The following is a 27,009-nucleotide window of genomic DNA, read 5'->3' as shown; positions in this document are numbered from 1 at the left end:
GTGGTGATGATTTTCCTGCACAACGTGTCATATAAACCCTACAACTACGTTGAAAACATGCTCTATTATTTTTTTTGAAAAGATATTAGTAATCACAACAAATTTCTGCAAATGATGATCTGAATTGCTAAGACTTTGAATTAAAAATAACACCACCATGATGTTAGAAAGAAAGTGTCCTATACCTTCAACACAGAGCTGTGTGCAGAGGTCACGCGTCAATTACGGACACACTGTGTGGCTAGTATAGGAAAATGGACAATAAGTTTACAATGAGTCAGCGGTGCGCCTGAACAAAAGGCGGGATCTCCCATACAGGATACAGGATAAGGCAGGGGGGCCGGCTAGACTAATTCCAATCAGCCGTCTACACTTCGCATGTACTGTGTATGCTTCGTAGTGACGACTGATTATCTTGCAGCCAATATCATGACGGACTTCTGAAAACTATTCAATGCGACTTTGGTTGTGCGCCGTAGCGCGACCCCGGGGGAGGCACTCCCTATCTGAAATGGCAGGGATGTGCCTCAGCCATGTTAAAAGTAGGGGGCATTCAGGTCAAATGTACAATTACAAAAATATAGGGTCATTCAGTACACAACCTGAATTAAAATGGGGTCATCCAGTATGAAACTTTGAAAAAAAGATGGTCATTGGGGTAACAACAAGTAAAAATGGGAGTCATTGAGTACAGGATTGCCAAAAGAGTATCATTAAACACATAAATAAGTACCAAACTGAGTAAAAACAACTTGGACACCTTGGAAATGTGAAAAATCTCATTATTTCTGGAGGAGAACACAAATACCACCTAAATTTGGGAATTAAAAGGGGGGTCATTGGGTATAGCAGGAAATAGAAAAAGGGGGTCATTGAGTACATTAATTTTTTTGAAGGGGGTCATTGGGTAATAGGTAGGACCATAAGTCAAAAAAGGGGGTCATTGGGTACAAGCCAGTTTAAAAAGGGGTCTATCCTGAGGCACATGATGCATATCTGTCATGGAAGTGCCCCCCCCTGGGAGCGCGACTGACTAGCGGCGCCCGTGTACCGCGTCGCTGTACCGCGCCGCTGTGACAAGATCGCGCTTTGAACTTCTAAAAACAACAAACTCGGTCAAAAGGTCAATTTGGACACAACTGCGCATGCTCTATGCCACAGGAATCCTGTTGCAAAATCCGTCACTTTTTTTCCACGTAGTTTTCTCAGTCGTCAATCCAGACGGTTGACGACTGAGGGCAGCAGTCTAGGGGCCGGCCAAGATTGGCTGAATTTTGACGTTGTCATTGGTTTTACACGTAAACACAAAAATGTCTCAAATTATTCCAAAACTGTACGTATGTTATTAAGCACTATTTTATCAGTCTAAATCCGTTGAGGTTCGCCAGTGAACCTCATTGTAAGTACTGTTTTTGAATGTTTTGTATGAATAACGCACGGTATGTATATGATATATACCTAAAATGTCCCCCATTGTGTATCACGGTTCGCGTGGTCTAATGGTAATGGGTGTGGGTCTCGCCTGCGGTGCATAGGGTCCCGAGATCGAGTCCCGCTCACTCCCGGCTATAATTTTTTTTTTCTTCACATTTATTTTGAATCCAAAAATATTTATTTTTATGTGAAAATTTATACATTCACTGAGAAATATATTTTGTGCATTTTTTTTCTGTAACGGGGCCAATAGAGCTAAAAACACAACTCAGCACGGGGCGTCCAATGTCCAGGCAGTGTTGCCGTCATATTGTCTGTTTTGTTTACGATATTGGCTGTTGCCACAGTGAATAATGTAGTCCACCATCGTCTGGGATAAGGCAGTTTCGTAATAGCGCCCTCAATCCTACATTCAATCCATTTACAGTGTTTTTGTTGTTTAGATATTATTGACTTAAAATATACGTGTTAAATCAACATTTTCTGTTGCACAACATTCACGTAAGCACAATAATTTATGAATATACTGACAATTAATATTAAGAAACTATTAATAACTTCAAATAAGATTATCTTTATGTTCTTAGTTTCAGGAAAATTAGGTGACACATTCTAGAAACTCTGCAAGCAATCAATGAAACAGGAAAGCTTCGGTAGCATTTTTGATGAAAAGATGATGCAAATTTAACCAATTTTACCCAATACTAACACATTTTCATAAAAGCATCATGATTAAAGGAATCTTAGTCTTCAATAACCACGGAAAGCCTCGGCTTACGAAGTTCTATTCATATTATGTAAGTATTTCTTATGTGGCACTAAAATGGGAGAAGTGCAAAATTTTGCACCCATTTACATTACATGCTTATCATGCATCATATAAAATCATTATGATGATCATATTATATCTATAGATACAGCCAATTCTTTCAGCGGTTTCCGTCTACTCTCTCTGATTATCGCGTAAAAGAACTATACTAGAATGAACACAGCCTGAGCTGACATAGGCCCTATATGAAGTCGAAGATAGGCAGCTCAGTCATATTAAACCAGTTAAACCAGCGAGCGTGACCGAGGTGAAAAAAATGCTAAATTTCACGGGAATATAAAAACTTCAGTTTTGTTCAGTACCTCCCGGCAGAGGTGGCTGTGTAGCAGGCACATGCGCTAGTACAAGGAACTTATACGATGTCCTCATTCACAAACTGATACTATCTGTCCATCGACTTAGGTATGTTTATAAAATTTTGAAGTTCAATATTTTTAGCTGAAAGTTCTTTCATTTGAAAGAGAATCAAATTACCTAAACAATAAGGGGTCAATCATGTTTCTAGTGCATATACTTTTGAAGTTACAGACAAAAACAGTGTCGCTAAATTGTCCAAAATTTTGTGTGTGAAATTGTGACAGCAGGCACATGTACAATGTACACTACTGTATGTGACCCCAGATGACCTCCTATTCTTTACTGTAAGAAAGCTGTTTTGGATGGTCTTGATTTACACACAAATTGCTTTTGCGCTTTAACAAGCGTCCACTTGGTGGATCATAGATTGCACTATGTGATAGCTTATGAATCCATTATTATGCCAGTACCAACATAAGTCAACATCACTTAGGTTTTGGTTGTCAAAATTTATTTTTAGTAATTTTTTCCATTGAGCCCCACAGTAAAGCCATTTTTGGACTGTACAGGCACATTCCACTTCCCTATGGACGAATAGCGCCACCTATAGTGTGTGATGTGAGCCTGACCAGCCCTCGAATTAACCCACGGCACCGACGGCATATTGCCGTGGGTGCCCACCCCCATTGCCGCAATGCCCTCAAAATATGTCCTTTACCGACGGCAGTCACTTGTCGTGCCCTAAATGAAGTTGCCGTGGGTGCCCTAGCCGGCCAGCCCTGCCCCTTCATTATAAAATCATTAACAAGTACTGGTTAAATCCCCGCAAAATTGTGGAAAATTAGATCGAAAATATTGAACACGATCGCTATTTTGAGCATCGTAACCCAGCTATCAATCACAGTATACACAATAGTTTGTTGTGAATTAATATTCATTTCCCCTACGTAAGCGTACATATTCAGCCAATCACATCGGCTTTTATACATTATCTGGTTGCTAGAAATGACTTCATTTTCTCGATTGGTCAGAGAAACACCTTCAGCGTAACTAAACAGCTAAGCTTCCTCGACCTCGTGTCATGAACAAAATCTGAGCGCTGGGCAAATCAATTAATCTCTCGATTAGCAAACATTGACTTCCCATTGCAAACCGATGGCGATACCCTTCCGGTATCGTCTTATCTTTTACATGTAAGCCCATCTCTAGATATTTTTTGCACGAAATAGTTTTTATCCCGGCGAATTTGATCAATATTATTACCAAAGTTACAGCTGTTTCATCGCTGTTTCAAGTCAGTTTTCCCGGGTCAGTTTTGCAGCTCAGAACTAGGGATCGCAAAATTTAAGTAAATTAAACTGTTGATATTTGATTGCTTGCTTATTTTTAAAACAGGTTTTTTAAGCAATCAGGTTAGTTTTAGTGTAAAGTTGAGAGTCGAATTTTACTTTGGTGTCGAATTCGGGGTCGAATTCAGCTGACGGCAATGCATCTATTCGCTTTTGAAAAATTGCCTTGGTGCCCTTCTCAAATTTTCAACAGTTGCCTTGATGCCCTTTTGAAATATTACAAATTGCCGTGCTGCCTTGCCTTTTCAGTGAAAATCCACGGCAATTATCAACTTGCCCTAAAAAAGTTGCCGTGCCCCTTCAGATCCTTAATTCGAGGGCTGAGCCTGACTACCATCGTATTATAAGACTGTTACTAGGGGGGTCACATCATTATTTTATCTACAATATAAATGTTTGGCATTAAGTTTTTCAGAAGCATCTTGCAAAAAGATGAAGATAGCAATTTAAATGGTTCAAATTGGATAAAGCGTTTTCGAGTTACGCTAATTTAAAATTTCCGAAAATTGCTGTTTTTCAGCATGATTTGGATAAAAACGCATGTTTTCGACAATATGGCATGTTTGAAGACTAAAAAAATCAAAATTATATGCTTCCTATGTCTGATTTTCACTTTAAGTTGCTGTATAACTGAGTCTTTCAACATAGTCATAGATATATGGGTAAGTCCATATGATATCAAGGAGGTCCCCCACCTGACCCCCTCAGATTTGCTTTATATTTTAGTCATATGTTGTACCTGTAAAAATATTTGAAACCTGCAAATTTGAGGTCTGTAGCTCTTACGGATTTTCTGTGGCAGCCATTTAAAGTTGGAGTATGGGGGTCTAAATTTGGATTCAAAAGTTGCCCTTTAAATAAATGTCATCTTTGGGAGTCTGTGACTTCTTTACAAAATCTGAGAGAGGTCTGAAACCTTGTATACACACTAACTGCATGCCCAATTTGTCAAAAAGTAAAAAAAAAAAAAAAAAATCTGTAATTGCGTTGTGTCACGGGGTCATTAAATATGCAAGAAAAAATGTAATGTTTTGTAAACTGGCAAGTTTAGCCCCTCTAAATTCACATTTTTTGTCAGATTAATTATTTTTTGTTGTCACTGATGCTAAATATAGGATAAATACAATACATATCCAAAAAATTGAGGTCACAACTCATTCACATTTCGAACAGCGCCCTCACGAAGATGAAATTTATTGCAAATTCAACATTTTCAGGGGTCCAAAGTCGATGTGGTCCACCTTCAAAATTTATAAAACATTTTTTTTATATGACTACTAGTCTTAAATTACAACTTTGCAAAGTCCCAGTAATTGTCTAGGTTGACTTCATATAAAACGACAAGCCCAAAGTTGACCATTTTCTTATGATTGCATGTACTGCAAATGTGCCGAATTTGGAAGGGTTAAAGTAAAATTGGCCCCAATATTGAAAATAAAATGGAAATTAAAGTAAATAGGGCCAATAACTACGCATCTAGTCATTTATTTTCAATATTGTGGCCATTTTGACTTTAAAACCTTCCGAATTCGGCACATTTGCAGTACATACAATCATAAGACAATGGTCAACTTTGGGCTTGTCGTTTTATATGAAGTCAACCTATAAAATTACTGGGATATAGCAAAGTTGTACTTTAAGACTAGTAGTCATATAAAAGTGATGTTTTATGAATTTTGAAGGTTGACCACATTGTCTTTGGGCCCCCTGAAAATGTTGAATTTGCAACTTAAATTTCATCTTTGCGAGGGCGCTGTTCGAAATGTAAATAAATTGTCACCTCTATGTCTTGGATATGCATTGTATTTGTCCTATATATCGCATCAGTGACAACAAAAACAATTATTCTGACAACAAATGTGAATTTAGAAACTAAAACATTAATGTTTTGTATACTGGCAAGTTTTAGCCCCCCTAAATTCACATGTGCCGAATTCGGAAGGTTTAAAAGTCAAAATGGCCACAATATTGAAAATAAATGACTAGATGCGTAGTTATTGGCCCTATTTAAGTTTAATTTCCATTTTATTTTCAATATTGGGGCCAATTTGACTTTAAGCCTTCCAAATTCGGCACCTTTGCAGTACATGCAATCATAAGAAAATGGTCAACTTTGGGCTTGTCGTTTTATATGAAGTCAACCTAGACAATTACTGAGACTTTGCAAAGTTGTAATATAAGACTAGTAGTCATATAAAAAAAATGTTTTATAAATTTTGAAGGTGGACCACATCGACTTTGGACCCCCTGAAAATGTTGAATTTGCAATAAATTTCATCTTCGTGAGGGCGCTGTTCGAAATGTAAATGAGTTGTGACCTCAATTGTTTGGATATGTATTGTATTTATCCTATATTTAGCATCAGTGACAACAAAAATAATTAATCTGACAAAAATGTGAATTTAGAGGGGCTAAACTTGCCAGTTTACAAAACATTACATTTTTTCTTGCATATTTAATGACCCCGTGACACAACGCAAATTACAGATTAATTTTTTTTTTTACTTTTTGACAAATTGTCATGCAGTTAGTGTGTATACAAGGTTTCAGACCTCTCTCTCTTTTTGTAAAGAAGTCACAGACTCCCAAAGATGACATTTATTTAAAGGGCAACTTTTGAGTCCAAATTTAGAACCCCATACTTCAACTTTAAATGGCTGCCACAGAAAATCCGTAAGAGCTACAGACCTCAAATTTGCAGGTTTTTAATATTTTTACAGGTACAACATATGACTAAAATATAAAGCAAATCTGAGGGGGTCAGGTGGGGACCTCCTTGATATCATATGGACTTACCCATATGTCAAGAGGTACATCATTTGCTTCAGTTTTTGAAAAAGATTACTCCAAATATGGACTAAAACACCAAAATCAAGGATCGTCGCACTCTCATTTTAACCCCTTGCAGAATAAAATTGCAGGTTTACGACAATCTCAGATTAAAAATATGAATTGTGAATGGCTGCATTTACACTAAGCCAACTCTAACCCTTGGGTTGAAACACAAAAACAACAACAAAAGCTTCATGTGCATCAAAATATTGTGAGAAATTGCCTCCAAAGTGGGAAAAATCTAGAAAATCAAGGAAATTGCGCTCAATGTAAAAAAAGTGCTACAGAATGAAACAGCAAGTTACGGACACCCACGGAATAAAAAATATCAACTTTGTACATCCATATTCAAGGTAAAACAACTCTAGGACTTCAAGTTGGACCACTGCAGTTAAGATAAAAACAACAAGTTGGTCATAATATGTTGATAACTACACTCCAGAAATGGAAAAATATGAAAACTTCACAAGTAAGGTCAACAATTTCTATATGGGAAAATACACAGGAAAATGGCCAAAAAACAAATGTTTCAATATATTGCCATTTTTGAACCCAACATCCTAGAAATTTCTTGTTTACGTCAAAAGAAAGATATTTTTGTGGAGATTCAGGAAAAAGGAGTCTCAATTTGATTGCACATGTGGCACACAGTAGGGTAACTCATCATCTACAGTCATCATATCAAAATTTCACCCTTGGACGTTTCCTATGGGAAAATACACACGTTTCGGGCAAAAAACATCAAATTTTCAAATTTATCGTAGAAAAAAACAAGTTGTGCCAAAATAAAGATACATTTCTCATGGTTCAGAAAAAGTAACTTTAAAATTCACTACATCGTTGGCACCGGGTCGAAAAACTCGCTTTCTAAAGGCAATTTCTTAATTTCTTCTGCGGATCCAGACACTGGTCTTTGCTGATAAATGATCGGGTGCTTTCACAGAGCCGCCGTGTAAAATTCAAAAGGTCAATAGACCTAAAAATATTTTTTTGTAACTACACATATACTAAATAAATATTTCAAAATGTTTAGAGTCTGTATGAAGAAAACAATTTGATATTTTTTATGCTCAAAACATGCCATTGTTCATTTATGGGTCGTATGCAGACACATAATGAGCAAATGTGTGACCCCCCTACTGTTACCGTACGGCAATGTGGTGAAGGAATATTACAGTCAAGAATAGGCTCCATCATTTTTTTATTATGATCCCTCCCAGTCTCCCAAAACATCAAAAGCGTTGCACTTATACTTACTTAAGACTGTCCTTTTTCACATAACGCAGACAAAGTAGGGCTAATTTGCCTAGAAATGGTCAAATTTTGGCAAGAAATATCTCTGTGTAATCCTATGTAAGTCCCATATCACATCGTTATCGGCGATCGAGGGTTTTTTTCAGAAGTTTGGTTGGTACCCACCAGCATCATGCATGTGACGTGACACAGCTAAAATAATCAACCGGGAATCAGGGATTGTTAAAACGTCAACAAATTTCAAAACACAGAAAGCAGTAGGCCTAAACTTAATGGCGAGCGGTCCGAATTTTGAGCCAATGAGCCATACAAGTTTACGTGGTGAACTACACATGCGCCACGTTAACAGTGCAGGTGGGATGTGCCCCCTGAGAAGTTGAAGAATTTTCAATAATGGCCCACCTAAATACCGTATTCCCTTGAATAAATGCCCCTGAGGTGTTTCATTTTCCAAATGGGGGCCATTTATGAGGTCATTTTTAGCATGACAATTCCCCGTTAAAATCATTTATAGGTAAGCTTAAAAGTCACTCTAAAATGACGAACTATGAACAAGAAACTCTGACTTTTGGCTGCTTTTGGTTCACTTTCGGGTTTCCGATGCAGATTTTTGCCTACATCCTGTGATCTCCAAGTTTCTGGTGTCCAAATTTCAAAATATTGTAAAATTTCCCTATAGGGATTACACTTGCACTAGTTGTAGTACGGTAATTACAAATTTCGAACATTTGAGAACTTGTTCTCAAGTTGTAGATACTCCCATAGGGTGGCTCCAAGTTTTTATTTTTGCAAGTTTGAATTACCGTACTAAAATACTCACTTTAGAAACGTGTCGTGTGTCACTGTCAATGTATGTCATCTGTGATTTCTCAACTTATTAAAAAGATGATTTTTTGAATGATTTTAAGAGCAGCAAAGAGTCCATTCCACGACTATGTATGCATGTGAGTAGGGTGAATGCACGCTAAATTGCAGCGACACATACACATAGCTCCTTGGAACTCACGGTCGGAGCCGTGAGTTCCAATTATTGGAACTGACACTTGCACAGTAAAGTCATTTACATGTACTGTAGTCGCAACTTTTGAGTTGAAGATGAGCAATGTGCATGTCGCATCACTGAAATCGCACAACATTTATGCATGTCATTTGCCAAAGTGCAAGTTTGACTCACATGAAAACATCAATTAGCTATTATTAACTATCAAATTCAGAGATAATCTTGTAACTGATTAATTTGATAACCAGGCAGGTTTGGTTCACCCCAGAAGAACTGCTCTGGCTTTCTGCCTCTCAACCCTCGAAATGTATAGTATACAAATGTAATATATAAAAAAATGTATATTCTTTTACAGAATGAAGATGTACAACAACAGATAGTGAGAGAGACATTCCACTTAGTATCCAAGAGAGATGACAATGTGTGCAATTTCTTAGAAGGAGGAAGGTGTGTATACCGATCATATAAACCCATGGGCACTGTTTTCTTACTTACAGAGCCTCTGATTGGTTAATTACTTGGTATAATCATCGGTGTAACCAATCAAAAAAGAGCTTTTAGATCTCTTGACAATTTTTAAGCTTATCCCCTGACTATCCTTACATAACCCCTGATTGGTTAATTACAATGTACATGATATGATCTTTTAGATCTCTTGGCAATTTTTAAACTTATTCCCTGACTATTCTTAGATCTCTGAATCCGATTGGCTCAATACATGATTGATATATTGTACCCCTCTTTGTAAACCAATGAAAGTAGTTGTTAGCCGATTATATGGCCAGTAGTGCCCATGAGGTTATCATGCATAGTATACAATGTAGATCAGTGGCAGTGGTTAGAATTCCTAACCAGTGAACCGTGAACCACATCCACAAAATGGGATCATGAGCTCCAATGGGCTATTACAGTGGAAATCCATATGACATGGCCTTCATCTCCACACAGGGAGTGTGAATTTTAGATGGAGTCACTACCCATTCAGGTAACCCTGTGTGGAATTCACACTCCCTGTGTTTCTTCCATAGGGGATTGTGGAATGTGGATTTAAACTGGAATAGCCTAACGTCGGGTTTGCCAGACTACCCAGGGATATGAGACAAATCTGACCCAAAGTCGCAAGTGGTCCGGCCTCCTAAGAAGTTGAGTCTCATTCTTAAAAAGGTTGGAAATGTCAAAACTGATACATGTATTTGCTTATATTTTACAAATGAAGCTTCACACATACATACCCATACCTGCTATCATTTTTAGTTTTATTTTGTTTTGTTTTTTTTATAGAACTTTTCGCCTTGGCCAAGACCTCACAAAGTGAGTTGGGAATTTTGAATCCAGATTTTGATTTCATATCAAATCTGTCCATTTTGAAATATGAAATATTTATTTTAATAAAATGCTTGTGGGTTTGCACATTTTAAATCAGCTTTTGGTAAGGAATACAGTAGGACCCAATTTTAGACACATACACCGTACTTGTTCTATTAAGTGCCCATGCCCCAATAAACGTCATCCACAACTTCTAGAATGCGGTACTATCACTGTGAAAAGTAGTACCTCGTATAGAGGCCGTCAGCGTGACGTCATATGCCGCCATCTTGTGGGTACACGCTGCGATGGGCGTTCGATCTTCATGCGTGAACAGCAAAATCACCGTGGTGATGCGTGATAACAGCTGCGTGGCAAGCTGCGCCCTGCGCGTAGTGTCCGACGCAGAATCCCGCATATCATTTGTACCCACAAGATGGCGAAAGGCTGACAGCCTCTATTGGACAAACCACCTCGTTTTTAAACTCCCCTGAACAATGGTAGTTTAGCTTTGTTATCCTGGCAATATGAGTTAACCACCCCATCCAAAGAGTTTGGTTGAGCTTTACCCTCGGGTTAAACTTTTGCTTAATTAATGACAGCAAAAAAACATGCCAGTGTTTTCTAAAAAAGGCAAAATTAAGAATTAGCCAAAACTCACAAAAAATGTCCCAACTGGTTGATATTCCATTAAAAGATTGTTGTCCAAATGCACCTAAAAGACAATCTGCAACTGCAGATGTCATATCGTTTATTTTGGTGTGTAAACTAGCTATTTTGCACAGTGCTGCACTATTAAATGGTTTTTGACAGTGAGCTATTATTGTTGTTCAAAAAGCAGACTTATTGTGCCATAAGATATTAAACCATTTTGGCTTAAATTCTGACTGTTACGAAAACAATAAGTAAGTCTTGTTTTAGACTAAAGTGAGTCCTGGTCCCGACTCACTTCAGGACTTCCTTTTTTCCCAAACTGAGTCCGACTAGAAAAGCTCTTGTTTTCACCCTTGTTCAGCACCCTGGGCACTTAATGGAACAAATATATATGGTGTATGAACTTCTACACTTCTCAAGAAGGTGCTTTCGCACTTGCCGATGCACGCAGCCTGTTTATCGCATGAAAATATTTAAATAGCAAGCCTAGGCCATGGGATGATATGCAGCTTGTCCCGCGAATAAGGTGCCAATATTTTATGACGTGATGCAATTAGCCATTCAGGGCACCACTTTTGTATAAAGGGTGTTACAGAAGTCTTGACCCTATACTGCCAAATCTAACAATGAATACCACTGCACATGTATGTACATGCACCCCATGTGATGTCATGACGCAATCACCCCAAGTCATATACGCAGCGAAACCGCTGTGGCTACCTACCGGTCAGTGATCATGTGGTTGGCACGGGAGGGGTCTAAGGTTCGAATTCCTGAGGTACCAAAGTGACTTCTTTGTTCATCTTCTCTCCTTTTTCGGTTCTGCCTTCCCCTCCAATAACAAAACACCCATTGGGGTGTACTTAGGGTTAACACTTAAAATTCCAAACAAGCAGTCAATTTAGCTCAATCGATAAGACATTCAACTATTGTGCAAGAGGTTGCAGGGTCGAACCTTGGCAGTGGTTAGTACACTTTCGTGTGAAATTGAGTTAGCTTGAAATTCCCCTGGACAAGGAACTTATGCTAATTGTCTCGTTGTAACGTTTTACAAAACTCGGGGAGCTGATCATGGCTGCACTGGGAAGGTCGATTGTGGAATGTTTAGGGTGTGCGCTTCTTTGCTGCAAGTCCCTGTATTGTTGTTTAATGATTTGTGGAATAATATATGGTGGTAGTGATCAGCGACATTCTGTTAAGTGTGCTGAGGCTTGTGGATTAACCAACGTCTAGGTGTTGTGCCTGTGCATAGTGCACTATAAATCACTGCACCTTGTTTTTTCTTAACCCATAGGAGTACATGTATTCCCTCTCCTAACGATCTTAGACATGCAGGCACATTTCAAAATTACTTACAACTTCAAGAATGTCGGAGTAATTATTCGAAATGTTTATGAAGTTATTGTAGTATATTTATGTGCCATTGGGGCATATCCGCATATATGTGCTGTGTTATGTGCTGTGTGAGCAAGGAGTGATATTATTCTGTTGGTTTTAAAATGCACCGTAAGCTTTGAAGGAAGCGTTAACATGTGCATTGAGGAGTCTTTGAAAGCCCATTTCACTTCTCTGGATCCCAAGCTTCAGAGACTAGTACTAATGCTAAGTTGCTAACCATGTTGCTGAGTATCCATGAGCATAGGTTGTAGAATATATTATAGTTCTAATTCTAGCTGTAGATACTAGACTAATCAGGGACTGTCTTTTACAATTTGCAGGAGAGCATGAAATAGCTCTTCTGGAGCCTTCAAGGAGAGTTGTTTTAGCTCTACTAGTATAGGAACTTTTGACTGTGGTGATGCAAAACCATGCTACATGTAGATCATAAAACCTGGCTTACTGGCTATCCAAAGAACTGCTAACCCTGTGATTGCTATTCCCCAGAAGCGGGTGGAGCGGTTAGTGGGTTTTAGCAGTTCTCAGATATAGTGTATTTAAAAGGCCCTATAGTAGGGCTAAGCTGTTTAGAGCATTTACAATAGAATGTAAAGAGAGAATGGTCAACTAAGGAGAGCTGAAAATCACTCTCCTATATCAGATTTAAGGAGAGCAGTAGAGAGCGATTGCTCGCGCTCTCCTCAAAAGGCAGTCCCTGGACTAATCATTCAGTCGTCTATTACGTCTACGCTCGCATGTATTTGTGTTATGTTTGTAGCGCTTGACGACCGAAAATCTTACCGTTGTGCGTTGTGTGCCATAGCACGACTGACTATAGCAGCGCCCGTGTACCGCGACCTTATGGCAAGATCGCGCTCTGAAGTTCTAAAAATATGTATTCAATAATAAATGTGGTCAGTTTGGACAAAACTGCGCAGTTGTACAATGTAGGTCACCAGAAACTGATGGAAAAGTCCAACACTTTTTTAACACATTTGTGGTACCCAGGCATGAGAATTTAGGCATGAGAATTTTCAGGTATAAACCTGAATTCAGGCTTTTTCGTTGTCCAAATTTCCGCACTTTCTTTTACATTGTAATTTCAGCCCGTTTTTGGCCTTTTAGCCCATTTTCACACACTTTTTCAGGCTTTTTTCAAACACTTCAGGTTTTTTCATGGATGGTCATTCTCATACCTGCACACCACATGTAAGTTTCTCATTCGTCAACCCAAAAAGTTAACGAATGACGGCAGCAGTCCATTTTCAGACTATTGATATTAATCCTAAGTGATTTTTGTATATGTTTTTCTTTCAGTCTGATTGGCGGCTCAGATTTCAAGCTGGTATACAGACATTATGCCACCCTGTACTTTGTCTTCTGTGTAGATTCTTCAGAAAGTGAATTAGGCATTCTTGATTTAATACAGGTGAGAGGCAAAGTCCCGGGCAAAGTCCCCATTACCGCACACACAAAATGGTGATTTCATACAGGTAAGAGGCAAAGTCCCCATTACCGCACACACAAAATGGTGATTTCAAAAGAGGCAAAGTCCCCATTACCGCACACACACAATGGTGATTTCAAAATTACAGCCAACAAGCTAATAGTCACGACTTATCAAATAAAATTTGATTTTCTGATAGAAAACATTGCTATTGTACACTGCAATTAATTTTTATCTCAAAAGGCCTATGATTTTACTCATAAGTCTCACTGTTTTGGAATATTAAAGGTCCGTAACCCGATCGACAGCATCATCCCCCCGATTTTTTTCATTGTTGATGAGGTTTTGGTGTCACATAATAGATACTATTTTTCTCATTACTATCCTGAAATTTGACGCTCCAAGTCGATGTATTTCCAGAGAAATCATGAAACACAGCGGTTTTTACAGGCTACCATTTTGTAAATACTAAATATTACTTGGTTTCTGGGCAGGGAATTATGAGCGAAAATCAGTCTCCTCAACAGCTACTTTGGTTTCGCGTCATACACATTCTGTGAAAAAGTGAACGACACTAACTGCCGAGGAGACGGTACGCCATATATAGTTATACAATTCCAAGATGGACGAAGTGGGCTATTTAACTCAATCGGTTAGCGCATTATGTTTTACCCGAGAGATACCCGGTTCAAAACCCGGTATCGGAAGGGTTTTTTTTCCTCTCCATTTTTTACCCAAACTTTTTTATATTCATTTGAAATGTACATATTGCAAGGGAAATATATTTTGTTTCCTTTTTTTCTAAAAAAAAACGAAAAAACAAATATTTTCCGTTCAATACGGGCCGGGCATTGTACAGCATTGTCGTCATACGAACGGGAATTGTTGTTGTGGTTGCTTGCCTGCCCAGAATGCAATTCACGTATACCAAGGTATTGGATTGCAAATTTGGCTATTTATTCACATTTACGCTGAAAATGCTCTCGTTTTCTCACAAAGCAGCATAAAGGGGGTGATATTTGATATTATTATGTAATTTTCAAGACAATCCAAAACCAATAGGGTTACCCCCCCCCCCCTTTAAATAAAAGGATGAAAACACCAGATATTTGCACACAATCCCAATGTTAAGAATGGTCAACTGTGCCACATCATGTGTACAAAAGGCAGACATACATGTACCAAGGCCAGAAACCGCATTGGGTTATGGGAATGTATTTAAACATCCTCTGGGTAAGATGACTTAGAATTGGGCTATTCCAGTGGAAATCTGTATTTCTTACACCCCCTGAACAAAATATGTTGCACGCGTATACTGCCAGGCAAAAAACAATGGAAATTGTGATGATGTGTGCGCATACTGCCAGGCAATGACGTCAGAAGTCAACTCATCTATGCAGAAACTTTTTATGTTAGCACGATTTTACCAATACTGGACACTTTAAGGATCAATTCAATCAAATATGTAGTTATTTTAGTTTGAGTAGTGTACACCAGCATTGAAATTAATCTTCAGCTTCAGCGGTGGGCTCACTTCAGAGGTGAGGGGTGGGCTTTAATAAAAAAATTGATTTGCAGAAATGTCAATGATTCAAGCAAGCAAGAGACGTTTCAGCCATCACTAATATTTTGATCGGTGAACATCAACAACACTCGGCTCGAGGAGCACTGGGTTTTAATAAAACCATTAAATTTAACTAATAATTAAAGCACTTCAGGCTTAGTCTTTCACATGGTTTTTGCAACGATCGTGCTAAAAGAAGAAATTAAAGAAACATTAATGGCATTGCCGTGACCGAATCAAACATTGCTTAAAGCTTGTCTTGAAAGTCCAGTGTGGTTTATAGGTTTGATAAGGTCCAATAATTTAGATATGTAAGGTTAAGGGAAGGGGTATGAACGTTTGGACAGTATTTATTGTGGTACATTAGAGCACATCAGACATATCGAATTGCAATCTGAATCTGAAGAATGTCCTTCTGATATCAAATAATTTTGATTTTTTGAAATTAGCAATTTAATACACATTTTATGGCAAATCATTAAAATTGATATTTTTGATATTTAACAGTACTTGAAGTAAACTTTATAAATCTGATGATTTATACTTAAAGTGTATGTAGGTGGGATGAAAAGCCGACGATCAATTGAAAATTTTGACCTTTTCAGTATTGAAGATATGGATTTTTTTTCCCAAAACACCCAAAAAAAATAGGTCTTTTGGGAAAAAAAATCCATATCTTCAATATGAAAGGTCAAAATTTTCAATTGATCGTCGGCTTTTCCTCCCAGCTACATAAACTTTAAGAATATATCATTACATTTATATAATTTACTTCAAGGACTGTTATATATCAAAAATTTGAAAAATATCAAATTTTTATAATTTGTAATAAAATTTGTATTATATAATGATTTTAAAAATGAAAATTATTTGATATCAGAAAGACATGCTTCGTATTCAGAATGCAATTCGATACGCCTGAGGTGCTCTCATGTCTCACAAAAATACTGTCGAAACATAATAAACGCTCATTTTAGATCCCTTAAATTTAACTAATAATTAAAGCACTTCAGCTTAGTCTTTCTCATGGTTTTTCAACGATCATGCTAAAAGAAGAAATTCAAGAAACATTAATGGCATTGCTGTGACTGAATCAAGCATCATTGCTAAAAGCTTGTCTTGAAAGTCCAGTGTGGTTTATAGGTTTGATAAGGTCCAATAATTCGTCGGCTGTATTCCATAGTGGCGTATAGTGATTTTTGGTCATTTTTTTGAAAATTGGCAAATATGTTTTTAATGATGTCCTCTTTCATTTTTCTAAGTCTCATCTGTCAAAATTAGCTAATTAATTAGTAATTAATTAATTAAATGTGGCGTATAGTTAGAAAGTGAAATTTTATGTTTTCCATAGTGGCGTATCGACCATACGCCACTTTTTATACACATTTTATAATTAAGAAATATCGGCAAAAATGAAAAACATTGTATGTCATGGTGGCGTACACCTCGCTACATGTCATAGTGACGTATCCGACCTATACGCCACTATAGAATACAAACGACGAAAAGTAACGCCATAGGGATTACACGGCGATCGAGGTGGCGTAAGGTTAACGTTAGGTTAGGGTATTGCGTTTTGCCTGTTTTCCATAGTGACGTATAGTTTTGCACTTATTGTTTTCAGTTTGCCAGCAATATTATGTATTAATTTCTTTTGAAAAATATATAAAAATTAAATCTATTTAGTTTACTACAGATATGTCACATCATTTACCAAATATGATGATTGTCTGATTTACACAGCTCGATTTTAAAGTGGCAATTGTTCCATCCCGATTTTCTCGAAAAGTTGTTTATTCATGGGTGCCCCACTATACGCCACTATGGAATACAGCCGACGAATTTAGATATGTAAGGTTAAACAGAGAAACATTGCATGCAGTTTAATACATATTGTTCTCTATTTTGTCTCCATCCTTAGGTATTTGTGGAAACATTAGACAAGTGCTTTGAAAATGTATGTGAATTAGATCTTATATTCCATGTTGACAAGGTGAGTAGAGTATTCTTTGGGACCGGTCACTATTTACACCGTGGGGGAAATGGAATTTTTTGACGAAAAATTTCGCGTTCCCCCTTCGCTTCCGTTCAAAAATTCCGCATTCCCCCCATATTTTATGAAATTTCTCCACTTAAGGGTAGACGAGGTATTGTTGGTCGAAGCCACCTAAAAATCGATTTTCATTACCTAGATCAATATATTATTGAACAATAACACCTTGATGTTTTGCAAAAGTTCATTCTACAAATCGTATACTTTGCAAACTTGCTTAATTTATTGTTGTTAATGAGTTATTATGTATGCTTTTACAAAAGTGTTGTTGTTTCAGCCCTCTTTACAACGTAACTCAAGAACCGCAGCACATATAAAAATATATCTGTGATATTTTAATTCTTCTACACGCTCGCTATGAAATGAGCAATGCAGTTTTTGCCAAAGCTCACTACCATTCGTAAGATGCTGTGAACTACCAATTCGCAACAGTTTAAAATAATTAATAACCTTAAAACTTAACATTCTCCCCTCTTTCCTGGCAAAAAAATTTGCATTCCCCCTCTTGCTCACCAAAGAGTTTCACATTCCCCCTCAAATCATCCCCCTTCCCCCCCCCCGTGTTAATAATGACTGCTCCTTTATTGAAATACTGCACATTATAGTATTTTGCAAAGACCCTTTGCACTGCTCGATTTAGCGCTGTTTGCAGTGTAGACCGGAAGTGGAGTTCTGATTGGCTAATTGAATTGCATCGTCATCACACCGGGACCTCGTTGGCTGAACAAGTTGTGTAGCATCACGTGACACAGTGTGACCTAGTTCTTTTTACGCGATGATCAGGACGAGTAGTGCAGCCAGTGCAAATGGTCTTTGCAAAATTGTGTATACATGTTGTGTCTATATTGAAGACTTTCAGTTGACAGTTTACTTTTGAGATGAAGGCTTTCAAATAGTTCATACCAATTACTATATATTTCTGGATGTTGTACCCACATTTTTTTATGAAAGCATAAAAGTATTGGGTCATTCCATTTGAAATCCATCCACCCCCTATGGAAGACCTTACCTTACCCTCTCCCACCAGGCCTCCAAATTCATTTTTCAAGGGTACTCATTTTCAAGGCCAGTGAGCAAAGGGCACAACTTCCAAATAATGCTTTGAAATTGAGAGCCACCAAGGCAAAGTCTAACTGTCTAATACTATGGACCACAATGGCCTTGTCCCAGTGGCATAGTTCAGTAACCTTAATTAAACAATCACAGTGCAAATTTTGACCTCAAGTTGCAGAGTATGAGTGTTTGTACCCAAATTTTCAAAGGTCATTCAATGAATGTACCAATGTATTTGGGTTAAAGAACTGTGCTTCTGATAGATAAACATGTTGTGGACCCTAGTGTAAGAGCAACAGGGGCCTTGGTGGCCTCACTGAAATTTGAGGCCTGTCTGCCACAAAGGGCAGTGTTCGAAATATGCCTCAAAAAGTTACAGGCCAGCCGGGCTTGATCTTAAAAAGTTACCGGCCAGCCGGGTCGGCAAGTAGATGCCAGTCAGAAAAGTTACCGGCCCGGCCAAAAGTTACAGAGCCAATGGCGGCTGACCGACCCTATTTGAACGCTGACAAAGGGGATGTAGATTTCAAATGAAGTAACCCTGTGTGGAAGATCAAGGTCATTAAGAGACTCCTTGAGACGCCATTCACTGCATTTGTTTAATTTAATATAAAGAAATATCAGAATATCAAAGGTTTCTCAAGAAAACAGGCGAATAGTTTATTGATTCATTCAAATAGTATAATCATTATTTATTATATACCTCATATATAGATTCCTCTCATCTGATTGGTTAAAAGTGGAGTCATTAAAATAGCTGTGCCCTCTTTTTTTATCATCATAAGCAACTGTGCCCGGGGCATAGAATCAACTGTGCCCGAGGCATAGAATCAACTGTGCCCGAGGCATAGAATCAACTGTGCCTGATAAATAATTGGATAGTCGCAACCCCGAATACACAGATCACTCGTATACATTACGCACCCATTGTACGGTCGCCGTTGATTACAGTGTTGTAAAAGAGACTAGCGTGCGGGCACAGTTCACGATGAATTTGAACTCTCCTTGCAGACAACAAACCTTTCACCGCCATAGTGAGTGCAGTGATTTGTTTACAATCTGTTACATGTCAAGTATTTATACCTGCCAAATGTCACTTTTTAGACAAATTACTATGACATAAAGACTCGGCAGTGTGTGATGTTAGCACAGAAACGGTAGGGTTTTAGATATGAAATCGGTGGATATCGGTCCAAATTCTGCACCCTTGCTCTTGAATGCACTGTCAGTCATGTCAATGACTGACTGTGCATTTTACTTTAAATTACAGTTCAAAATCAAGGCCTATGCAGTTAAAAGCTTGTAGGCCTTGTCAGCTCAGGAAATATTTTAACCAATCAAATGAGAAGAATCTATCTTATTCTGTATATAAAACAAATAGTGACTGCTTAATATTCGGGGCACAGTTTAAAATTATAGGCCCTCAGTGATGTCTAAACCGTGACTGTGCCCGCAGCTTCACTTTGGGCATAGGTTTTGACATCACCTCGGGCCTATAATTTTAACTGTGCCCCTCATAGCAGTCAATATTTGTATAATAACCAAGCACTAGAATACTTAACACTATCAAATAATTGCAATATTTATTACATACACAAAGCACCCTTTTGTATATTGCATTTTGCATCTGAACTTTCCTTTATTTCTGATAAAATCTTAAATTTTTGTTTAGGTACACTATATTTTACAAGAATTAGTGATGGGCGGTATGGTATTAGAGACCAACATGACAGAAATTCTCACAAGGATAGAAGAACAAAGTAAACTGGAAAAACAAGAGGTAAGTCTTCTTCAATCAAAATTGTTTTTCATTTTCCTTTTTGAAATTGTATGAATTCTAGTATCCTACCCCCGGATCCTACCCATTTGAAGCTTTGATGTAATTTGTCGTACTTACAAAACTGCACAGAATTTTTCGATGCCAAATAAAAGCGGATCATATCCAAATAAGGCAGCGGCGCTCATTCACATTGAATTAAACAACGCTGGGCAAATCAATTGATCTCCCGATTGGCAAACATTGACTTGCCATTTCAAAACAGATGGCGATACCGTTCCGGTGTTATCTTTTTTTTTTATATCTCTACCACTGCTACAAAATACTTTTTGCCCCAATGAATTTTGATAAATACAGTAGAATTCCAGCTACAAGCATACATGTATGTCCCTAAATGACAAAAGAGACAAAAGGTTGACACCCTCCACAAAAATATTATTGGGAGTTTGAGCAGCTATATCCAAGCAGCAGCACAAACATGTATTATTGTAAGACCCTATCTATTGTAATGTTTTTGTGGAGGGTGTCTGCTTTTTTCATATCTTTCTTTTAAAAAAAAAACCCTCAATTAGAGGCATATACGAGGGGGTATCAAAAAGTTTTAGAAATCGCCCAGAAGTGAAAGAGCTATATCAATGTCAGTGCAATCACTGGTCCTTATGTACACTATGGTGCAAAAATGGTCTCATATTCATGTTTACTTTTTTTACAGGTGACGCTAGATGCTAATAACCTGCTACTGCCCATAAACTGCAAGATTGAGAAAATTGAGGCAAGCAGCGTTATTAAGATCCTGCATTTGAAGGGTTGCAGTGCCTAGAAAATCGATGATGAAATGAAAGTTATCTTCGGTGGTGATTGTGATATTGTCACTGTTGCTTTTTGGAAAATGAATTTTTATTTCATCACAGATTTTTTGGGCACTGTAACCCTTAAAATGGAACTTAATCATGCTACATGCCTCAATTTTCTCCATTTTGCTGGTTATGCGGTTAGATAGGCAGGTACCAGCGTTCGAAATAAGTGGTTGTCCGGGACAACCACAATGAACATCAGACAACCCAAAATGCTGACGGCAGTTGTCCGAGGGACAACCATAAAAATGTGTACCAATGTAATGTTACAGAGTAAGCTTACCATAAAATGCATTGCATAAATCTTGAAATGTTCAGAAGAAATCATGACTAAAAATGTTGTTTTCCCATAAATTTGTAGCAAGTATTTTATAAACATCATGATAACCTTGGCCTTTACCAGGTGTGCAATATCAATCGGTGCACGGTACACAAGCTAGCTAGCACATGGCCGGGCCCCTGGTAAAACCTCATGACCTGACCAGAGTGACCTGACCTCTGACACCAGTCTCTGACATCACTGCTTTCAAGACCCCCCCTAAAGCTATACCCTGACATGCATAGAAAATTAGAAACCCATAGAAACTCAATGAGCTCATGAATAATTAATGAGATACTTTATCAATGGAGATGTTCATGTTTACGTCTTTTGACTTCTTGAAAAGAATGAATTCTGCCCGGGGGAATTCTGATGCTTTTAAGCATAAAATCCAGCACAAATATGAATTTATTGATGATAAATAAATGATGGACATTAAATCTGTATTTTCTTGGATATATTTGATATTTTATAATAGCAACAAGGCGAGTTTGGGAAAGGTGTGTGACATGTGAATACTGACGGCAGTGTATGTTTTTAGCTCATTGCGTAAACGCAATGCACTATAGGCATAGTCCATATTTGTGTATGTTTTTTCCTTTCTCTTGCTACATCGTTTGAGCAATGGATCTGGTAATTTGAGGCAGCGATCTTTGCATGATGGTTCATGATTGTTACTTATTTAGCTAAAACAATTAGGACAGAAAGTATCATTTTTGGAGCATTTTCTTACGAAAAGTTCTACCAAATTTCATGGAATAGTCTCCTATGTAGACTGTTTGTGGTGCTTTTCATATTACAAACACTGTACAAACTCCTTGATCGTGCGAATTTGTAAAAGAGATTATTGAACTTTACTGTTTCAGTGCAGCTACAATGTCTGCTTTTCAGTGTTGCTTTTAGCACCAATTGGGCTTAGTGCTGTCTATAGGCCCTTACTTCTGTGCAAGAGCCATGAGCAAATAGTGTCTCAAATTCTCCCAAATCAGAACTAATTGGGCTACCAAATTGTTAGTTGGCAACCCTGACTATGAACAAACATCTCACTCATTTACACTTTATATCACACATCTTGACCCAATTAGTTATGTAAACATTTAATCAAGGTGAAATGTCCTTTTGACTGGCACTGGCCTAGTATATCAGTATATGGGACCATGACAACCCCTCTCTGACATTACAAAACAGACAAACAGAAAGTCTGAACAGGGAAGTGCTGGGGATAAACACTAGGCTAGTGGCCGTTCCCTGTTCTGAAGATTGAAGGGAGCACTTGTTTGAAATATGAAGTCAGGAAAATTAGATGTGTGTGCAAAATTTTATTTATTTATTTATTTCATTTACCATGAAAGTGTTGTAGTTCTTAAGTTTCAAGTTTTTATTTGGAAATTGCTTTTACATCAGTGGCACTCATCTATCCGATGGTGCATCCAAGACATTAAATATATACAAACAAAACTGTATTAAACAAAATAAAATCAAAGGATACTCGACAAGCAAAAGGTACAAATAAATAAATGCCTTGAATAAATAAATATCTTGAGAACCATAGTATATTTTCAAAATGCTGATTTGTGCTTGATCACAGCACTATGGTGATTTTGAGGTTTGAGAATACTGAAATGTGTTTTTCAAAGTTGGCAGCCCTGTATACATAGTTATACATGGCTATACATAGCTATACATGGCTATACATGGCTATGACATGGTTACATATGGCTATACATAGCTATGCATGGCTATACATGGCCATACATAGCTATCCATAGCTATACATAGCTATGCATGGCTAATATACATAGCTATGCCAGGGGCGTCTATTCTTCCGTTAATCGCCCCCAAAGGGGAGGGAATAATTTTACCCCTTTGGGGAAGAATTTTGCATTTAAAAAGAAAAAAAATAGAGGGCAAAAATAAAAGAAAGTAAACAGGATTCAAGGAAGATTAAAAATAAAATTAACTAATTTGGGGGGAAAATATATAACTAGAACGTGTATTATTATGTTTTATGGCTATTTTTGGAATGAAATAGATGGTTACTGGCTGGCATGGCAGTGACTGCTCTACGGGGTAGGTGAATTCATCAAGTGTCATTTAGGGAAGAATTATAATGGGTACATAGCATTAGCATACATGTAGTGGTCCAATTCCCATCCCAAAAATAATTATTTTGAGGGAAACCATGGACTTTAGCATAAAACAGGGAAAAGTTAGGTCAGTGTTATTCTTCCATGCCTGGGCAATAGTTACTTAGTGGTCATACTATAGGTAATAATGCACACAAAATAAGAGAGCTCTGCTTTGCATATTTCACACAAAATCCATTTTCTTCTTATTTTGGACATCTGCCTATCTAGGGAAGCATTTGGGGTTCTAAGGGAAGACAGAATCATCAATTTAATTAAACAGCTCTATTGTCCAAGTTTATCTTCCCTTACCTCAGCTTTAGATCCAAATCCCTGATTATCCTTCCCTAGGCCTAGATGCAATAGTTCAATGCCGAACTGATCTGCTGCAGAAGAATTGTAATTCTAAGGCTTTATAAATCAGGGGCATGTGAGTCACCACATATATAAAAGAGCTGAAAACAGTTAGCAAAAAGCTAAAAACACCTAGCAAAAAGCTGCAATTTGGGAAGATCCTATACTGTTGTACAGAGCAAGTGTTCTGGTACAAAAAAACCCTGAAAATCAAAACAAAAAAGCTGAACTCTCACACCCCTGTAAGTAGTAAATTGCAGCTAGCTCTGAAAATATTAAAGAGCCTAGAGGTGTTTGCCAGCCTGTCTTCACTTTGAACCATTAGTCCTTGGATGCAATGGTTCAGTGTCCAGACTGTACCATCTTAGAACTAGTTCTAGTTCCTCGAGGGGGTGGGTGGTGCGCCAACGAGGCGCTTGTGCCGACTGGTGGATTTTGTAATGTCAGAGAGGGATTGTCATGGTCCCATACAGGCACTGAACAAGTGCTATACCATCTAGGAAAGAATTTGATGTTTTTAGGGAAGACAGAATAGAACAACTCACAACTTAGCCTAACAGTTGTATAAAGAAGTTTCTGGTCTGACAACACACCTATATTCAGGCAGGGAAGGGAGGGAACAAGAAAATAAGGAAAAGTACATGTAGATAGCAAACAGCCTAAAATTTTCCCTTTTGGGGATCTCAGTTGGGGAAGAATCTGGGGACGGGTGTGACACAGCGCGGTAGGGTGAGGGAATAATTTCAATTCTCTGGAAGAATAGACACCCCTGAGCTATGCATGGCTATACCTAGCTATGCATGGCTATACATAGCTATGCATGACTATACATAACTATGCATGGCTATACATAGCTATGCATGCCAGCTATGCATGGCTATACATAGCTATGCATGGCTATACATAGCTATGCATGGCTATACATAGCTATGCATGGCTATACATAGCTATGCATGGCTATACATAGCTATGCATGACTATACATAACTATGCATGGCTATACATAGCTATGCATGCCATTTACCATGAAAGTGTTGTAGTTTTTAAGTTTCAAGTTTTTATTTGGAAATTGCTTTTACATCAGTGGCACTCATCTATCCGATGGTGCATCCAAGACATTAAATATACAAACAAAACTGTATTAAACAAAATAAAATCAAAGGATACTGACAAGCAAAAGGTACAAATAAATAAATGCCTTGAATAAATAAATATCTTGAGAACCGTAAGTATATTTTCAAAATGCTGATTTGTGCTTGATCACAGCACTATGGTGATTTTGAGAATACTGAAATGTGTTTTTCAAAGTTGGCAGCCCTGTATATATAGCTATACATGGCTATACATGGCCATGACATGGTTACATGGCTATACATGACCATACATAGCTATCCATGGCTATACATAGCTATCCATGGCTATACATAACTATGCATGGCTATACTATGAATGGCTATACATAGCTATGCATGGCTATACATAGCTATGCATGGCTATACATATCTATGCATGGCTATACATAGCTACGCATGGTATTCCTGACCATAACCCATAACAAATGAGCTACAGCACCAGTGGTGCTCTTGTTTTAAACTTGCAACTTAATTTTTTACGGCACAAAAAGTTCATATAAATTTCGGACAACCAAAAATATTTTCGGACAACCAAATATCTTTTTGAGGTTGTCCGGCGGACAACCTCAAAAAAATTCTTAATTCGAACGCTGGCAGGTACTGATATCTAGCGCCTGTAAAAAAAAAGTAAACCTACTATATTTTTGCATCATAGTGTACATAAGGACCAGTGATTGCACTGACAAAATTTCATTGATATAGCTCTTTTACTTCTGGGCGATTTCTAAAACTTTTTGATACCCCCTCGTACGCCTGTAGACAGAATTCTACGGTATTATCAAAGTTACAGCAATATTTTCATCGCTGTTTCAAGTCAGTTTTGCCACTCAGGATCTCGCGATCGCAAAATTTAAGTAAATTTAACTGTCAATTTTTAAATGTTTGTATCATATAAATAGGTTTTTGCTTTTTGGAAATAGATATTTGCTTTATTTAAAGAATGCTTTATATCAATATATTGTTTTCTGTTTATTTCTATTCTAGGCTGGATTATCAGCAGCACCAGCAAGAGCAGCGGCAGCCGTTAAGAGCATCAACCTTCCAAACATTCCCACGCCTAATATCCAATTACCAAATTTACCATCGTTCAAGTAAAGGTGGCGAATGTTGCCGCCATTAGTTACTGTGTCTGTCACAAAGAGATTAGACCCCAAAGAGTACTAACTCAGAATTGCACCATGCATGCATAATGCTGATGTTAATCTGCCATATTGGTTTGTGGTTTGTCACACATTGAGACCAAAATAGTCTACCTCCGGCACTTATCACCATAAACCAGCATCAAACGATTATTTGTGTCTTCAAACTTGAGGGTTATAAAGGTGTGTGTGCATACATAGCCCTTTGTGTGCATCATCGAAAACAAGCACTAACTTTAAATCTTAAAGTTTGTCGGCACATGTCAAAATAATCCGGAGTACACTATTTTGGTACTCTTTGAGTCTAATCTCTGTGGTCTGTAATCATGGAGTATTGCAGGTTGATTCTATGAGTTATTAAAATTCCATTTGACCCCCTGGGAAGATGTTGGAATACCAACCAAATTTAACAGTGTTAGGAGGCATGAGGATTTTCCTGCCCAAGCAGGAATTCCTGCTTTTTTTGTTGTCCAAATTTACTTTTAGCCCGTTTTGGAGAATTTTTGCCACATTTTACGCGCTTTTTCCTGCTTTTTCAGAATGTTCCTGTGGAAAACTATTCTCATGTTTGTGTTAGTCATTCCAGATCCAGCAACTGTTGTCCTGTGGTGGAAAAGATGTGGAAGATCTGGAATTGCAAACAAATTTTCCAATATTGGTGCTAAATAAATTTGGTAAAATCCTACTGGATTTCAGAATTGTCCACTGTTTTGACTTGGATTTTAATGCTCTGTGTGCTGGTATGCTTCAACATAAAAAGTCAAGTTTTGAGATATTTTCTCAAAATATGAAGAGCTATCGTAGGAACCACTGAATCAATACAAGGCTTGTTTGTATTGATGTACTGATTTTAAAGCAT

The 27,009-nt window shown here is 37.7% G+C and overlaps 1 protein-coding gene across 2 annotated transcripts; it reads left to right on the top strand.

Moving 5' to 3' along the window:
* Positions 1 to 2,055: 2,055 nt before the first annotated feature.
* LOC140138775 (AP-3 complex subunit sigma-2-like) lies at positions 2,056 to 26,432 on the top strand. Of its 2 annotated transcripts, XM_072160542.1 has the most exons (7): positions 2,056 to 2,231; positions 9,351 to 9,442; positions 10,277 to 10,306; positions 13,649 to 13,760; positions 17,264 to 17,335; positions 20,121 to 20,228; positions 25,996 to 26,432. In XM_072160542.1, the coding sequence occupies exons 1-7, from the start codon at positions 2,163 to 2,165 to the stop codon at positions 26,104 to 26,106; spliced, it is 594 nt and encodes a 197-aa protein (XP_072016643.1). In that variant the 5' UTR covers positions 2,056 to 2,162; the 3' UTR covers positions 26,107 to 26,432. The 2 variants fall into 2 exon arrangements, with proteins under 2 accessions (XP_072016643.1, XP_072016644.1); XM_072160543.1 differs by lacking the exon at positions 10,277 to 10,306.
* The last annotated feature ends 577 nt before the right edge of the window (positions 26,433 to 27,009 follow it).

Source organism: Amphiura filiformis, chromosome 18 (assembly GCF_039555335.1).
Source record: "Amphiura filiformis chromosome 18, Afil_fr2py, whole genome shotgun sequence".
In the NCBI taxonomy this organism is placed as follows: Eukaryota; Metazoa; Echinodermata; class Ophiuroidea; order Amphilepidida; family Amphiuridae; genus Amphiura; species Amphiura filiformis.
The sequence above is the reverse complement of the archived record's forward strand: the minus strand, read 5'-3'. Positions and strand labels throughout refer to the sequence as shown.

Coding starts and splice junctions, on each gene's coding strand:
- LOC140138775 (XM_072160542.1), top strand. CDS start 2,163: ATGATTAAAGGAATCTTAGTCTTCAATAACCACGGAAAGCCTCGGCTT. Junction 2,232..9,350: donor CGAAGTTCTATTCATATTAT/GTAAGTATTTCT, acceptor ATTCTTTTACAG/AATGAAGATGTACAACAACA. Junction 9,443..10,276: donor AATTTCTTAGAAGGAGGAAG/GTGTGTATACCG, acceptor TTTTTTTTATAG/AACTTTTCGCCTTGGCCAAG.